At 36.0% G+C, this 18,709-nt stretch overlaps 2 protein-coding genes across 2 annotated transcripts; both read left to right on the top strand.

Moving 5' to 3' along the window:
- Positions 1–281: 281 nt before the first annotated feature.
- LOC130045291 (olfactory receptor 1165-like) lies at positions 282–1,223 on the top strand. The gene has a single exon (XM_056138067.1). The coding sequence runs from the start codon at positions 282–284 to the stop codon at positions 1,221–1,223; it is 942 nt and encodes a 313-aa protein (XP_055994042.1).
- Positions 1,224–11,240: 10,017 nt separating this feature from the next.
- Positions 11,241–18,124, top strand: LOC130042441 (olfactory receptor 5D13-like). Its single transcript, XM_056134618.1, has 2 exons — positions 11,241–11,269; positions 17,182–18,124. The coding sequence occupies exons 1-2, from the start codon at positions 11,241–11,243 to the stop codon at positions 18,122–18,124; spliced, it is 972 nt and encodes a 323-aa protein (XP_055990593.1).
- Positions 18,125–18,709: the final 585 nt, after the last annotated feature.

Below are 18,709 nucleotides of genomic sequence, written 5' to 3'. Positions count from 1 at the left end.
TTAATCACCAGGCATTCAGTGCTCTGCAGAAGAAGACACTCACGTACAAATAATCAAATATTGAATATTGATAAAACTCTATTTTTTCTTGTTTTCCAGATGAAGAAACTAAAATTCTAAAGGAGAACTCTAATGGCCCATAACAAGAAAGTTAAAAAAAATTTCAGTAGAACTCCCAAGTGAAACATAACATTCTGCCTGGTTTATATTTAGCTCTCCTTAATTCCTTTTAACATATCATACAATATTCTGCTATCTACTCCTCTGTTTTTAGTGAAGTCATGTTACTGGCTAACAGAAATCAGAGTTCAGTGACCATGTTCATCCTCTTGGGCTTCTCAGACTTCCCACATCTCCAGACACCTCTCTTCTTGGTGTTTTTGGTCATCTACACAATCACTGTGGTGGGTAACCTCGGCATTATTATGGTGGTGAGGATCAATCCCAAGCTGCAAACACCCATGTACTTTTTCCTTAGTCATCTATCATTTTTGGATATTTGCTACTCCAGTGTATTTACACCCAAACTGCTTGAAATCTTAGTCGTACAAGATAGAAGCATCTCCTTCAAAGGATGCATGATTCAGTTTTACTTTATTTGTGCCTTTGTGATTACGGAAATGTTCATGCTGGCAGTGATGGCCTATGACCGTTTCGTAGCTGTATGTAACCCCCTGCTCTATACTGTTGCTATGTCTCGTAAGCTCTGTACGCTCTTGGTAGCCGGAACCTACACTTGGGGTGGACTTTGCTCTTTAACAATCACGTATTCTCTTTTAGAACAGACCTACTGTGGTCCTAACATCATAAATCACTTTGGCTGTGAGTACTCTGCTATCCTGTCCTTATCCTGTTCTGATCCCTCCTTCAGTCAGTTGGTATGCTTCATCATTTCCACGTTCAATGAGACTACCAGCCTCTTCATCATCCTTGCTTCCTATGTTTTTATTGTTGTCACCATCGTTAGAATGCCTTCCACAGGTGGACTTCGCAAAGCCTTCTCCACCTGCGCCTCCCACCTGACAGCCATTACCATTTTTCATGGAATCATCCTTGTTCTCTACTGTGTACCTAACTCCAAAAGTTCATGGCTTCTGATCAAAGTGGCTACAGTGCTTTTCACAGTCATGATCCCCATGCTGAACCCCCTTATCTACAGCCTTAGGAATAAAGATGTAAAAGAAACAGTCAGAAATGTCATCAGCTCCAAACTTCTTTCTTAGTCAAAATAATCAGCATGTGTGGCTTTGGGTCACAATTTTATCCATTAATTTTTAACTTAATTAGCAATGGTTGAATCCCTTTATTTTAATTAAACATATGACTAATACTGAAATTTATTTAAATCTTGTGTTGGTTTTATTTTCTGTTGTTTGGATATCTAATATTGATTTCTGGGTTAAAAAGAAAACAAGGTAGTTTAAAGCACTTCATTTCAGATATTTTAGGAAGGAAGTATATTTAGAAACCCAGTTTGATATTGGAAGACATTGTGGTGAAATGGTATAAGTGTAGAGACTCATTACTTCATGAATTTACGCTGTGATTCTCATAAGTGGCAAACAAAGACTCTCTCTAATGTGCCTTCATTCACTCTTCTCATAACTTACTTTTCTTAGGCTTATAAACAGAACATTTTGTTCCTTGTAGATCTCAACTTCACTCCCACTGAAATAATAATTGAGATTTTCATCATGAAAATATTATCTGATCTTAAGTATTTACTGAAGAATATTAGCTAATTTTTCCATATACATACTTCCTTTTCAATATCAGTGTAACATAGCCCAATAAAAGGTGTTTCAAATTATACTAAAAGTAAATAAAATAATTGATCTATATCTACTTAGAAATATCTAGTACTTGGTCATAAAAAATAATTGAATGTGCATTTTGACCTTGCTTTCCCACCATGAACTTTCCCACCGATCAATTTTTTTTTAATTTATTTTTGACAGTCACATCTACTCACATGCTGAAACTACTGATACATAAATGTCTATTAGAGTCTCTTTTTCCAAGTTTTCTGCAAATATCTGTCAGTGACTCTTGGAGTTTGTACCTCTAAAGTTAAATTGTCTTCCAAAATCTTTGCTTTGCAACCCATTAATAACATATAATTTTCTTAAAGCTGTAATACCAAAGTGGTAAACTTCCTAAATATATTAATGCTATATAATTCACAAATCACAGACGAATTTTATGTGAAATTTTTTGTATGAAATCTACTGAGGAGCCATATAAGCAGAATGGTGTGCAGAACTCTCTTGCCTCACACATGGCCAACCTGGGTTTGACCCTTCCCAGAGCACTGCCACGAGTGATCCTTGAGAAGAGTCAGGAGAAACCCTGAGCACTATTGGGCCCCTAAAAAAAAATTTGTTTACCTTGCCCCCAGAGTGAAATATGACACTGTCTATTAAATTTGTGACTGAAGTTAAATCTTCACAAAATATAGATCTGTTTTGTATCTTTACTGTACATTCTTAAGTGTAAATCTACTGAAAAGTAATTTTGCATTTATTTTATTTAGTCACTGTTATTTACAAAGCCTCTAATAACAGAATTTGGAACATTTAGTGTTTTAATTGGTAGCTGTTTCTCAGGGTCAACACCCATCCACTAAAAATACAAGGGCTCCTTCCTGTCTTTATACTATCATTTCATTTCTAAGGAAATTAATACATAAAAAGTACCAGTATTGCACCATTTCAATGTCAGCTCTTTGAGCAATACCTCATAGAGCAATACGAAAAAAATATTTTTTAACAAATCAATGTATTCCCATTTTTATGAAATTCACTTCCAAATTATACCATATTAAGTATGTAATAACATATTAACATAATTATATATAACATATAATATTCCCTTTGTGAAAAAATATTTTCTCTTCAGAAGACATTTGTGAAGACTGTGCAACATGTATTATGTATGTCTCATTTCTATAAGAGGATAACTGAATTTTTGAAGATTCTAGATATTTATAGTTTGATAACTTTTATATAATTTCAAATATTATGGTTGAAATGTTCAAATTTATTCAACTGCCAACTATTTTTTGATATTTGACTTTTTGATATTTGAATTAATTCAATATTGAAATGTCTATTATCATGCTATATTTGAATATTTTATAATAATTTTATATCTAGAAGTGTAATTCAATTCTCCAATGGAGACATTACTGGGCCCGCTCGAGCAAATCGATGATCAACGGGAGGGTCTTTACCTTTTTACCTTATAATTCAATTACAGAGTTCCAAATGCTTCCAAATGATTAAATTAAATTCTACATTATTAAAAAATGTGTCAAAGTTTTAAATTTATGCCTAATTTTACACCAATGTTCAGTATTAACGGACTATAATTTTTACTAAGTAAATCTCTTTAGATATTTTACTAGTATTTGTTTTCTTCCATGGGTTGGAGTGATAGCACAGCAGGTAGGGTGTTTGCCTTGCACGCAGCTGACCTGAGTTCAATTCCTCCGCCCCTCTCAGAGAGCCCAGCAAGCTACCGAGTGTATCTCACCCACACAGCAAAGCCTGGCAAGCTATCCGTGATGTATTCGATATGCCAAACACAGTAACCACAAGTCTCACAATGGAGATGTTACTGGGCCCGCTCGAGCAAATCAATGAACAATGAGAGGATAGTGCTACAGAGCTACAGTGTTTTTTTCTTTCATAAGGAGTACTTAATTTGAACTAATAAGTAGAAAATAAATGTTTATCTTAGACACACCTTAATATATCTATATTTTTTCTTATTAAGCTGCTTTCTTTGAGTTTCATCACTCTTTAATTTATCCTTCTCTATTTGAACTTTTATTTTTAGCATGCATTTATAATACTTTTGCTAGTCGTATAGTCTTGAATTAATTAAACATTTTGACTTGATTTATCATTGTTACATCTTTTGATAAAGAACAATTCTGATTAATATCTAAGTAAAATATATTTTATAAAATTGTATGCATTATTAAGTGTATAGTTATGATGCATCTATATTGTATTTAATAAATTTTATTATCATTTATACTTATATTATGACTTATCTAAAGTTCACTTTTTCGGATGGTATGAGGTTTGGGTCTTTAAGACTGTTTTACTTGCTGAAATTACTTATGTTGTCTTCATCTTTACTATGCATTTCTGTGGGCAAAGAGAGAACACTTCAATGCAGAATGTATGTTTTAAAAGTAGCATCAGTGTTGAAGCTTTAAATATACCAGTGTAGTTTTCTCTATTCCTCAAGCTTATATAATCAATGTAGAGAAGAAGATGCTATGAATAGTGAGTGTTCTTTTCATCTAGGTCCTGTAATAATAAAAAAAAAAACTGGGAAAACCAAGTCATACTTAGCCAAGTGCAAAACATCAGGGTCATAATCACCAATAGTTTTGTTGTTAGGTCATTTTATCCAGATGCATGCAGGTCTGAAAAAATCTTTTAATTTAAAATAATTTGCTCCTTTATTAGCTGGAGTGTTACTGGGCCCACTCGAGCAAATCAATGAACAATGGGAGGACAATGCTGTAGTGTTACTCCCATACTTATTTTTCTGTAATACCAATATTATCATAAACTTCCCAAACATGTCTTTATATGCAATATTGTTATCTATGTTAATAATGACTGCTTTGAGAAATTCAATAATCAATGTCTTGAAAGTAAGATTATTTAGTTTCAAAGATATAAAACTCACTTGCATTGGCTCTGACTCAGGGTGAGGAATTAGGAATTATTTACTTCCCAGTTAGTGAATAGTGACTGCCCCACATTTCTTTCTTTAATCCTAGAACCAGTTAACTACATTGTCTACAAAACATATTATAAAGGCAAATATTATTAAGTAGAAATATTCAAAGTTTCCTAAGGCAACAGTACTTTACTTCTGTGAGCATATTGAATTTATAGTGTGTGATACTAGTCAACTAGGAATTTTGTGGCTCTCTCTCACCACCTGCGTTCAGTTCTTTTGCACTGCTTTCTTCTTGAGGTTGGCTGATGCCATGGGTGAACAAAGGAGGAAACGAGGGCTAGTCTAGTTGGGGATCAGTTGCCGTTTATTCCATTCCTTCAACATGCCTATTCCAATCTCACTAAGCTCCCCATTCTGTTTTCATACTGCCCCTCATTCCCATCTCCTCCAGTTTCCCATGTTCATATCTCCAGGCTATGACTCACTACCTTGGTCTCTCTCTAGTCTCTCCTCACCTCCCAGCATTGAGGGCAGAAACCACACCTAAGTCTGGTAGCATAATCAACATATCAAAGCCCTTCCTGATTGCCTGCAGCCAGGAGATCCAGTTCAAGGGTGAAATACCATCTAGGGTTTTTTCTCCTTCCCTTAGTCCAATAACCATTTAAACATTCATCTTAATTCTACTTCTTAATATTAGTTATTTTGAATGAACACAGTAAGAGATACATTAAGCTTGTACTGTGGCTCTCCTGGAGACATCTCACCTTAGATCTCAGACTATAGTGCTCAGGTTATAGTCTTTCCTAACCCTAGCAGGGTCCTAATCCAGTTGTTACCTTTTGAATCATGACAGAATTTGTCCATGACCATGCTTTTAACTTATAGTTAAGTATTATGGCGTTTTGGCCTGGCCCATTTAATGCCAACTTAGCTCACAACTTGTCCTGGGGTCCATCCAGTCCTTTGTCAGGACCCTGCTTTTTGGGTGCTAGGAAGTGAAAGGCAACTGAGGCTTAAGTCAAGAGAACAGATGCTCAGGAATGAATATAATTTGGAGTCAATTAACTCCCAAATTACAAAGGCACAGCATTAACTGTCTTTCAGTGTCTATACAAAAAGGACATAGCTCAGAATTAACTATGCAAAGGACATAAGGAGAATAGAAAAGCATTATTTACAAGTTAAGAGTCTGATTAGGATATAAAGGTGATTGACAGGTTAGGGAAACAGAGCACAAAGAAAGAAGTGACAGATAAGCACAGAATAATGGGAGTGCCTTGGAAAAACTGCGAATGGATGCAACCCAATAAACCTAAGCTCCCTGTGGCAAGGCAGAAAGGACAAACCAATGCTATTCTACATGTAGGACTCATAAACTGAAGTTGAGGAAATACGGATCACCAAAAATATAGTATAAATTATATATAATGTTAAGGATGGTGAATAATTGGTCACCATCATTAATAACCTCAGTCTTTTACTTGAATGTATTATTTTCTTGCAAAGTGCTTTCCAGAATAGCAGGCAAATTGAACAGCAGCAATTTAGTAGAAAGGAACCAACCTCAATCACAGTATATGATTATACCTTCCTATCATCATAGCTTTGGTAATCAGATTTGATTATAAAATAATAATTTCCATTTGTCCTGCCAATAAATGCTGCCCTCTAACAATAGTTTTTTATAAGGATTGTAAAACCACATTAATTTTAGTCACTGTTGTGAGTCCATGAAATGCTTGATCTTTCTTTCTTTCTTTCTTTCTTCTTTCTTTCTTTCTCTCTCTTTCTTTCTCTCTCTCTTTCTTTCTCTCTCTCTCCCTTCCTTTCTCCCTCCCTCCCTTCCTCCCTCCCTCCCTCCCTCCCTCCTTCCCTCCCTCCTTCTTCCCTCCCTCCTTTCTTCCCTCCCTCCCTTCCTGCCTCTCTTTCTTTCTTTCTTTCTTTCTTTCTTTCTTTCTTTCTCTCTCTCTCTCTCTTTCTTTTTTCTTTCTTTCTAATGCTTGGCAATGTTCAGGGGTTACTTTTAGATGTTCTAAAACTAAAAACTAAAAACTCAGGATTCTAAAACTAAAATCTAAAAACTCACTTACTGCTGGTGATGCTTGGGGAACCATAAGAAATGCCAAAAAGTGAACCCAGTTTTTTTACATGCAAGTCAAACACTCTACCTGATTTAGTATCTCTACAGCACCACTTTTGTTTCTTTTCTGATGGATGGGTATGCTTAAGGTTTACTCCTGGCTTTGTTCTCAGGGATTTCAATTGGCAGTGCTCTGGGGACCATATGCAGTACAAGGCATTCAACCCAGTTAGAAAGCATGAGAGGCAAATACCCTAAACCCGACTGCCTCTATGGCCCATGTTCCCTCAATTATATAGTGAAAAGTTCAAAATTGTTTTCAGAATATTAGGCAAATGTTCCTTGAGGGTGAAATTAGGAGTCTTCAAAACTTATATGGTAACAATAGTACAAATTTTTTATTGAAAGACTGTGGCAAAAACAAGAAACTGCATTAAAAGATATTTCATTGTCACCATTACCCACCATTCAAAATGTTTTTTCTGTTGTTTTTACATTAAGTTGCTTTTGTTGTTTTGGGGCCACACCCAGCAGTGTTTAGTCCTTCTGTGCTCAGGGATTACTTCTGGGAGACAATATATACCATCAATGGTTACTTCTGTTTTGGATTTTAAGATACCTATTTTTCTTTTGTTTATTTATCTATTTTGAAAAATTTACATAGAAAATATAGATCTCCACGATGCACTCAAGATAGAAGCAAATCACACAAAGCCCTCAAAAAACAAATCAAACACCTCGAAATTAAACAGCTCAATGTTGAACAATGAGTGGGTCAGGAAGGAAGTCAAAGATGAAATCAAAAGATACCTGGAAACAAACTATAATGAAGAAATGAGCTACCAGAGCCTATGTGACGCAGCTAAAGCTGTGCTAAGAGGAAAATTTATAGTTACAAGCATTCCTTAGGAAAGAAGAAAGAGCCTACATAGATAACCTAACCACAGAATTGAAGATTTTATAAAAAAACCAACAAAAGAAACCCAAAATTGGCCAAAGGAAAGAAATAATAAACTTAGAGCAGAAATTAACAACATGGAAAACAAAGAAACAATCCAAAGGGTCAATGAAACCAAGAGCTGGTTCTTTGAGAAAATAAATAAGATTGATAAACCACTAGCAAGACTCACAAAGGAAGAATGAGAACCCTAAAAAACCAAGTCAGAAATGAAAAGGGGACATTACAACAGAAGCCAATGAAATCCAAAAGATCATCAGAGACTACCAAGTGAGATTCATCCCAGGGATGCGAGGATGGTTTAACATTCGGAAATCAATCAACATAATCCATCATATCAATAAAAGTAAAGATAAAAACCATATGATCATATCATAGATGCAGAGAAAGCTTTTGACAAGAACCAGCATCCATTTATGATGAAAACTCTCACCAAAATGGGTTTTGAAGGAATTTTCCTCAAGATAGTCAAAGCCATCTATGACAAACCTATGGCAAGCATTATTCTCAATGGGGAAAAATTAAGGGTCTTTCCTCTAAGATTAGGGACAAGACAAGGATCCCCACTATCACCTGTTCAATATAGTAATGGAAGTACTTGCAATTGCAAATAGGCAAGAAAAAGACATTAAAGGCCTCCAGATAGGAAAGGAAGAAATCAAGCTCTCACTATTTGCAGAAGATATGATACTATATATTGAGAATCCTAAATTCTCTACCAAGAAACTCCTAGAAACAATAGCTCTGTACAGAAAATTAGCAGGCTATTAAAAACAACGCCCAAAAATTCTGGCATCCCTATATGCAAATAATGAGAGAGAGGAAAGTGAATGAAAAAAGTAATCCTGTTCACAATTGTGCCCCAGAAAATCAAATACCTCGGGATCAGTGTAACTAAAGAGGTAAAAGATCTCTACAATTAAAACTACAAAACGCTACTCCATGAAATAAAAGAGAACACGAGGAAATGGAAACACATCCCCTGTTCATGGATAGGAAGAATCAACATCGTCAAAATGGCAATACTTCCGAAAGCATTATATAGATTCAACGTGATCCCTATAAGAATACCCATGAAATTCTTCAAAGAAATAGATCAAAGAAATAGATCATGAAATTCATATGGAACAACAAACACCCACGAATAGCTAAAGCAATTCTTGGGAAAAAGACATGGGGAGGCATTACCCTCCCTAACCTCAAATTCTACTACAAAGTGATAATAATTAAAACAGCATGGTATTGGAACAAAGCTAGGGACACAGACCAATGGAACAGGTTGGAATATCCATACACACAATCCAAATGTATAAACATTTAATCTTTGGTAAGGGAGCAAGAAATGTGAAGTGGGACAAGGAAAGCCTCTTCAACAAATGGTTCTGGCATAACTGGACAACCACATGCAAAAAAATGGGCTTAGACCTCAACCTAACACCATGCACAAAAGTCAGAACAAAATGGATTAAAGATCTCAACATCAGGCCAAAATCCATAAGATACCTTGAAGGCAAGGTCGGCAAAACCCTCCAGGATATTGAGGCTATTGGTATCTTCAAAGACGACACTCCACTGACCAACCAAGTGGAAACAGAGATAAACAAATGGGAATATCTTAAATTAAGAAGCTTCTGCACCTCAAAAGATATAGTGACCAGAATACAAAGACAATCTACTGAATGGGAAAGGATATTTATCCAATACCCTTCTGATAAAGGGTTGATATCTAGGACATACAAAGCACTGGTTGAAATATACAAGAAGAAAACATCTAACCCCATCAAAAATGGGGTGCTGAAATGAACAGAAACTTTCTCAAAGAAGAAGAAATCCAAATGGCTAAAAGGTGCATGAGAAAATGCTCTACATCACTAATCATTAGGGAGACGCAGATCAAAACAACAATGAGATATCATCTCACACCACAGAGACTGGCCCACATCCAACAGAACAAACGTTAGCAGTGTTTGCGTGGATGTGGTGAGAAAGGGACTCTCCATTGCTGGTGGGAATGCCGACTGTTTCAGCCATTTTGGAAAACAGTGTGAACAATTATAAAAAAATTAGAAATTGAGCCCCCATTTGACCCAGCAATATCGATCACTATCACCATCATCCTGTTGTTCATCGATTTACTCGAGTAGGCACCAGTAACGTCTCCTTCTTCCTAGCCCTTGAGATTTTGGAAAGTGCCATATTCAAGGCTCTCTCAGGGTCAGGAGAATGAGAACAATCATTGTTACTGGTTTTTGTCATATTGAGTATGCCACGGGGAGTTTGCCACTCTCCGCTGTGTGGGCAGGTTGCTTCCGTAGCCTGCTGGGTTCTCCAGAAGCAATACCACTACTGGGAATATATCCCAGAGAGGATGACATGACATCTGCACTTCTATGTTAATTGCTGAACTATCCACAATAGCCAAAATCTGGAAAAAAACCGAGTGCCCAAGAACAGATGACTGGTTAAAGAAACTTGGTACATCTACACAACGGAGTACTATGAATCTATTAGAAAAGATGAAGTCATGAAATTTACATACAAGTGGTACTAAATGGAAAGTATCATTCTAAGCAAAATGAATCAGAAAGAGTGGGACAGATATAGAAAGATTGCATTCATCTGGGGAATATAAAGTAACAAATTGGGAGACTAACACCCAAGAATAGACGAGATAAGTACCAGGAAGTTCACTCCATGGCTTTGAGGCCAGCCGCACATGCTGAGGGAGAAGACAGCTCAGATAGAGAGGGGAGCACCAAGTAAAGGGTGTTGGGAGGACCCTCCCAGGATGAGATATGCATGCTGAAAATAGACTATAGATCAAACGTGAGAGCCACCCAATGCCTCTTTTGCAAAACCCAGCACCCCAAAGGAGAGAGAGAACAAAAGGGAATGCCCTGCCACAGGGGTGAAGTGGGATGAAAGGGTGGGAGGTGGGAGGGATTTTGGAAGCATTGGTGGTGGGGAATGGGCACTGATGGAGGGATGGGTATTTGATCATTGTATAGTTGAAACCCAAGCACAAAAATTTGTAAGTCTACAACTGTACCTCATGGTTTTACACTAATAAAAATTAAAAAAAGAAGAAAATATAGGTCTCATTCAACATTTTCAAAGAGTTAATGAATTCTATTTGAAGATGACATTTTCCAAACTTTGGAAGAAATTGCATATGGCAAAGTATTAAATAGATTACCTCATTAATTCTTTGTGTGGTCTCTAAGGAAATACTTCCATGCTATTCTCTAGGGTTTACATCCCTAAAGTCTTGGTGGCACATAGGTCTGACACAAATTGTTGCATGCTATCAGATCTCTTCCTGGCTGCCATCTCAATATAAACTTAAATCTTTGAAAGAAAATTGTTGCTTTCCTTTGCATTTAATCATTCTTATATTCTTATTAAAATTTTAGATGTATGATATTTATTGAAGTTAAGTACTCAGCAAGAAATTTTCCAGACTGCAATCATCTTAGCAAAGTGCTTACATAAATGTCTCAGTTAAATTCTTCTATACTCAGGTAAGCAGATTCATTTATTATTATGTTTTACTGTGTAAATGATCATTTCCAAATTATCTTTGCAGGAGACAAAAGCATATTTATATCTGACATAGCACCTGTATATGTCACCTAAAATATTCTCTTTCCTTCCCATGAATATTATTAAAAACCAGTGACTTTATCACTGGGAAAATTTCCATTGTTTCTTGAGCGCAATGTTACTTTATATTTAATTTAATATTTTGGTTTGGAGGCTACACCTAGAGGTGCTCAGACATACTCTTGGTTCTGGGCTTAGGTATTCTCTTTGACCCAGGTATAGGGACCAAATTCTGGGTTCAAACCCAGAATATACAATCACTCCCACCCCACAGTTTTCCTTTTTTATCTCCTTACACAAATGCAGACTTTAATAACAAAAAAGGAGGTACATATTGTTACATATTATATAGCTTATAATATATTTTGCTATATGTTATGAAATATATTTTCAGAATAATTATACAAAGGTAATGAAAATGAAACACATGTGTCACAAGTTTAAGGGTTCTATAATATTCACAACTTTTTAAATGCATAGTAGAGATGAAATATTATATTTGTGATGATGTTACTGAATGAGAAAATAGCATGCAAAATATCTTTTTCACTAAGTTACCTGAACATTGTTGTTATTGCCTGAGACTTAGTGGTAAACTCTGAATCTCATCAAGTCTGTGAGGACAGAGTGAAGGAAGTATGCTTGAAGGAAAGGTGTGCGTTTGGATCATTTAAGTTGTATTTACCCTACAAGACAATTATTTCTGTTTTGATTCTGTCTTGTTATATTTTTCTGAATTACCCTAGGGAATAAGCAAAAGATTTGGAAAGTGTGAAAAAATATTATGGTCATGGACTTTACACTCAAAGATACTTATCTAAAATTTTTAAATATATTTTTAAAATACTAATAATAGTGGTAGAAAATAATCACAGTACCAAATCATGAGCAACGAAAAAAAAATGGTTGAAGAAAGTATTTAGATATTTGAATGATATTATTATATATGTTCATGTGGAGTAAACATGTAATTTTTAATACAGTACTGGAAGATCAAGCCACAATTTACTGGGAAATTTTACAGTTTAATTTTTGCTCATAATAAGGTTTGTAACTTTTATAGAACTTTATATAGAACATATTTTTTGTTATACCTAGTGTATCTTAGATTTCAGTTAAAATTTGCTATCATGCTGTATAACTATAGTCAACTGTTATAATAATAATGGTTTTAATGGAAGAAAAAAAGAAGTTAGACATTTTTTCATTAATCAAGCTATTTAAAAACAATCAAATGCATTCTTTTTATCAAATATTCTTTTATTTTATGTAATCCAAGAGCTTATGTCACTCAGGGTATCCAGACATCCAAAATGTTCCCACAAGTACTGCCTGGAGTAATTTCTGAGTTCACCACCAGGAGTAACTCCTGAGCATCAGTTGGGTTTGATCCAAAACAAAAACAATACAAAAGAAAACAAAACAAAAAATTAAGGTGTGATTCATTGCGTTGTCATTCACAATATGGTTTGGATTTAGAAGACTAGTCTCACTTGTGTAACATAATTGTAATCTTTACCCTAGCCCATGACTCAAATTCACCTACTCACATACTCTTTGTTTGGAGGTTGGCATTAATTCCACCTGCTGATCAAGGCTTTCCATTACAGTACACTATTAGGATTCCATTGAGATATTCAACAGTTCTGACACTCTACCTGGAGATATAATAAGATTTCATGGTTTAAGGATTCAGTCCTAGAAGACTATCTCTTCACCCTTTAGTACTACTTCATGTGGTACATATAGTTACCTGTATTTTTACAAAACTTTTATAGGGCAGAGGTTTCAAAGAGCAATGTTGATTCTAATACATTTCCTTTAGTTTTAAAAAATAACCTAGGGGGTTTTCCTTAATGTATTTTCATTTATCATTAAGAGATACATTCCATAACTAGACAGATAATTGTAAATATATATGACAAAGGAGAGAAGGCTTAGAGTTCTCTACCTTCAACTTGCATCACCCTTTCCCTCTCTTGCACCTCCACATGTACAACTAAGTAGAAATCACCAAACATCATTTCGGTTATTGTGTAATCACAAAGCAGCTAAGGAGCCCCTAGGCTCTTTCTCACTGCCTGCATTTGGTGGTGTCAGGCCACATCCCCACCTGGGGCAGCCCACGCCATGGGCAAATGAAGGAGGAAATGAGGGCCAAGCTGATTGGTGATCAGTTGCCATTTATTCCATTCTCCCCACATGCCTGTTCCAATCTCACTAAACTCCTCATTCTAGTCTCACACTGTCCCTCATTCCTATCTCCTCCTGTCTCTCTAACTCATCTCTCTGAGCTCCATCTCACAGCCTGGTCTCTCTCTCCTCTCCCCAACTCCCTGCATTGCAGGTAGACACCACACTCTGACCAGTAGCACAATCAACATATCAAAAGTCCTTCTTGATCACCTACTCCCTGCATTGCAGGTAGATACCACACTCTGACCAGTAGCACAATCAACATATCAAAAGTCCTTCTTGATCACCTATCAGGCTCAAGGACAGAAAAAACACTTATGGGTGTTTCTCCTCTCCTAAGTCAAATAACCCAATTAACATCTTAATTCTACTTCTTAATATTTGTTATTTTGTGGGGACACAGTTACAGATACATTAATCTTGTAAAATGACTCTTCTGGGGACATCTCACTATAGGTCTCAGACAATAGTGCTCAGGCTGGATTAATCTTTCCTAATCCTAGCATGGTCCTATCCAGTTGTACTTTTTTGGATAATGACAGAATTTGTCCATGACTATGCTCTTAAGTTTTAGTTAAGTATTACAACACTTTGGCCTGGCCCATTTTGATGTAAGTCTACCTCACAGCTTGCCCTGGGTCCATATAGTCCCTTATTGGGACCCTGCTTTCAGGGTGCTAGGAACTAATGGCAACTGAGGCTTAAGTGGAGAGAACAGATGCCCAGGAGTGAACATCATTCAGAGTCAATTAACTCCCAAGTGACAAAAGCATAGCATTAACTGTTTTCTTGTGTCTATACACATCTCCTGTGCTCTGAATTAACTATGCAAAGGACCTAAGGAGAAGAGAAAACCAATATTTGTAAGTTAACAGAGTCTTATTAGGAGATAAAGGTAACTGATCAGTGGGGGGAGCAGAGCACAAAAAAGGGGGTTACAAATATACACACAGGAATGGGGGCAATGTAATGGGAGTAATTCGATAAACCTAAGCTCCCTGTGGCAAGCCAGAAAGGACAAACCAATGTTATCCTATAGGAGTTATTATGGATGCTTACTTCTAGGTGTAAAGGATGAAAACATTGAGTATAGAAAATTGAGTCAGCCTCCAGTATTTTTCCCTCTCAGGAGTTCAGGGCTTACAGAAATTCCCACCATTCAAATTACAGTACAGGCTTCTCCGGCAACCAGACCCCATCCATAGGTGCGTTCCAAAGTTACTTCATGAAAATACCAAAGTAGTCCTTTGTTTTTTCTTTTGTCTTTATATTTATTTATTTACTTTATTTTGTGACTACACCTGATGATACTCAGGGCTCAACACCACAAATTACTCTCTTAGGGACCTTAAGGAATGCTCTGGATTGAACCTGAGTAAGCTGAAAGCAAGGCAAAAACCCTCCCTGCTGAACTATTGTTCTATCCCCCTTCCTTTCTTACCACTAGGAAATTAAAACCATTTTTTTTAGGGTTCTGTGGCAAAAATGAGAATGGATATAAATTCACTCTATTATCATAATGATGTGCCCACATACCAATTTCTTCAGAAAATGCTACTGATTACCCACACATTACTGTGTCATCTAGTTTTCAGGAATTATGCATTACTAAACAAAGACAAAAATAAAATGAAGACAATAATATAAAGAAAACAATTGGTTGCACGTAAATACAATTGTTATTTTTGAATGAGATATTTCTTGATAATGGCATATATACACACACATATATACATATATTATATATATTTATCACTGTATATATCACTATATATATTATATATATTTATCACAGTGATATATATATATCACTGTCACTGTCCTTCCATTGTTCATCGATTTTTCTCGAGCGGGTTCAGTAACGTCTCCATTGTGAGACTTTTTTGTTACTGTGTTTGCCATATCGAATATGTCATGAGTAGCTTGCCAGACTATGCTGTGCAGGCAAGATAGTCTCAGTAGTTTGCTGAGCTCTCCGAGAGGGGCGGAGGAATTGGGCATGTTGGCTGCATGTAAACCAAATGCCCTACCCACTGTGCTATCGCTTCAGCCCTATGAATAAATAGATGGATAGATAGATAGATAGATGGATAGATAGATAGATAGATAGATAGATAGATAGATAGATAGATAGATAGATAGATGCTTCTAGGAGAGCCCGGCAAGCTACCAAGACTATCCTGCCCACACAGGCATGGGCCTGGCAAGCTCCCTGTGGCGTATTTGATATGCCAAATACAGTACATACAGTAATGACAACAGGTCTCATTCCTCTGACCCTGAAAGAATCTACAATCATTGGGAAAAGATGACTAAGAAGAGGCTGCTAAAATCTCAAGACTGGGAGTAATAGAGATGTTACTGGCACAAATTCTAGTAATTTGATGATGAATGGGATGACAGTGATATAGTGAATGGCATGTCAGAGCATTATTGCTACCTTATTGTGACAAGAGATATGAGAGCAAAAAATGTAATATCTTGATGTCATTAAGAAAATAAGAGAAATGACCATGAAAAAGAATTTTTTTAACCTATATATCAAAGATGATGCAAAAAATACTTGAATAAATATTACACTAAATTTTTTGGTAGTACATCAGGAAAAAATACCAGGCTTAGATTTATAAGAATTATGATATGGACCATCTTATGATGATGTATAAAAAAGGTTTTAAGATATTAAATGCTGAGCATAAAATTATTGTATTTATTTCCACAGTATGTTTCTCCTCTTACTTGCTATAACAATGCAGCAATAATGGAGAATAGATTTACAAATATTTATGAATTTATGAAAATCCAGGTAACACAGGCATAATTATAATACAAAATATAATAACAAGTAAATGTATGTATGTATACAAAGAATAAGACATAAAATATTATGTATTGCTTTCAAGACAATACTTTTTTTTCCTTAAATTTTTATTAGTGAAACATCATGAGGTACAGTTGTAGACTTACAAATGTTTGTGCTTGGGTTTTAGTTATACAATGATCAAATACCCATCCCTCCACCAGTGCCCATTCTCCACCACCACCAATCCCAGTATCCCTCCCACACCCCTTCCCCCCATCCCACCCTACCTCTGTGGCAGGGAATTTCCTTTTGTTATCTCTCTCCTTTTGAGTGCTATGGTTTGCAAAAGAGACATTGAGTGGCAATCTTGTTTGGACTATAGTCTACTCTCATCATGCATTTCCCATCCTGAGAGGAACCTCCCAACACCCTTTATTTGGTGTTCCCTTCTCTATCTGAGCTGCCTTTTCCCCTAGTGTGTGTGGCTACAAGGGAATACTTTTACTTATAAATAATTCCATCAAAATGTTTTACTTGTCACTTTCATGAATTTTTCCAGGGGTTTCTGTAATTACTGTGTCAGATTATATGAATTATATAATGGCCACATGAAAATTTGTTGTTTTTCTCTAACTGCTCTACACTATAATCAATTCTATAGCCCTTCAATCCTATTTAGTCTAAATTGAGATACTATTCAATTCTGTCCTCTTTAAATAATGCAGTTAAACAAATATTTTTTCAACAAAACTCTTACTTGACCAAAGTTAATAGCCTATTGCAAATTTTGCTTCTGAATTTTCTCACCCAAGCTTTCTATCTTTTTCACAGGATTCCTGACAACCAAAGTGCCGAGACTACTTTCATTCTTTTGGGCTTCTCAGAATATCCAGACCTGCAGGTTCCCCTGTTCCTGATATTCTTAACCATCTACATCATCACTGTCCTAGGAAATCTGGGCATGATTTTCATTATCAAGATCAATCCCAAACTCCACACCCCGATGTACTTCTTCCTCAGCCATTTATCCTTTGTTGATTTCTGCTACTCTACAGTTGTTACACCCAAACTATTAGAAAACTTGGTTGTGGAAGACAGAACCATCACCTTCACAGAATGCATTTCCCAATTCCTCTGTGCATGCATATTTGTGGTGACAGATGTATACTTGCTGGCTGTGATGGCCTACGATCGATTTGTGGCCGTTTGTAGCCCTCTGGTCTACACAACTGCAATGTCCCAGAAGCTCTGTGCTATATTGGTGGGTGCATCATATTCTTGGGCTACAATTGGTGCCCTGACTATCACTTACTTTCTAGTGAATTTGTCTTACAAAGGAAAGAATATCATAAACAACTTTGTGTGTGAATATGCTGCCATTGTCTCTGTCTCTTATTCTGACCCCTATATTATCCAGGAGATCACTTTCATATATGCTGTCTTCAATGAAGTAGCAAGTCTGACAATCATTGTTACTTCCTATGCCTTTATTTTTATCACAGTCATGAAGATGTCTTCTACTGGGGGGAGGCAGAAAGCCTTCTCCACCTGTGCGTCCCATATCACGATCATTACCATCTTCCATGGGACAATCCTCTTTCTCTACTGTGTTCCTAAATCCAAAGATTCATGGCTCATGATCAAAGTGGCCTCTGTCTTTTACACAGTGGTCATTCCCATGCTCAACCCACTGATCTACAGTCTTAGGAACAAAGATGTGAAAGAAACTGTCAGAAAGTTTTTCTATACTAAATTGTACTGTAATGAAATGTAAAGTTAGAAATATATTTTTTGAAGACTGTTAAAAAGCTATTCAATAGGGTCTTGAGCGATAGTACAGTGGGTAGGGCATTTGCCTTGTAAGCAGCCAACCCGGGTTCGATTCCTGGCATCCCATATGGTCCCCTGAGCAGTGCCAGAGGTAATTCCTGAGTGCAGAGCCAGGAGAGCCCTGTGCATCCCTAGGTGTGACCCAAAAAAGCAAAAAAAGAAAAAAAAAAACCCTATTTAATAGAAAATTAGTATATCATGATATTGAAATCTTGAACTTATATATTTTTTGTTCTCATAATTAATGTATTTTAAGATTTTAAATTTTATTAGAGATAAATACTGCATGACTTAAATATTTTAGTTCATAACATAGAATATAAGGATTTTTCTATTTGTATCAATCTTAACTACAATATTCAAGACATTTAAAACATGAGATTTTTGAGAAGATATGTAGTGTGTAGTTCTATTTTTCAATTTAAGAGTAGCATAGAGAACCAATTAATCTAAATTCTTAAACCTTTGCAAAATATTCTATTTAATTCAATAGTATCTGTTGTTAGTCTGTAAACAAAAATAAGAGGAA

Source organism: Sorex fumeus, unplaced genomic scaffold (assembly GCF_029834395.1).
Source record: "Sorex fumeus unplaced genomic scaffold, SorFum_2.1 ptg000007l, whole genome shotgun sequence".
In the NCBI taxonomy this organism is placed as follows: Eukaryota; Metazoa; Chordata; class Mammalia; order Eulipotyphla; family Soricidae; genus Sorex; species Sorex fumeus.
The sequence above is the reverse complement of the archived record's forward strand: the minus strand, read 5'-3'. Positions and strand labels throughout refer to the sequence as shown.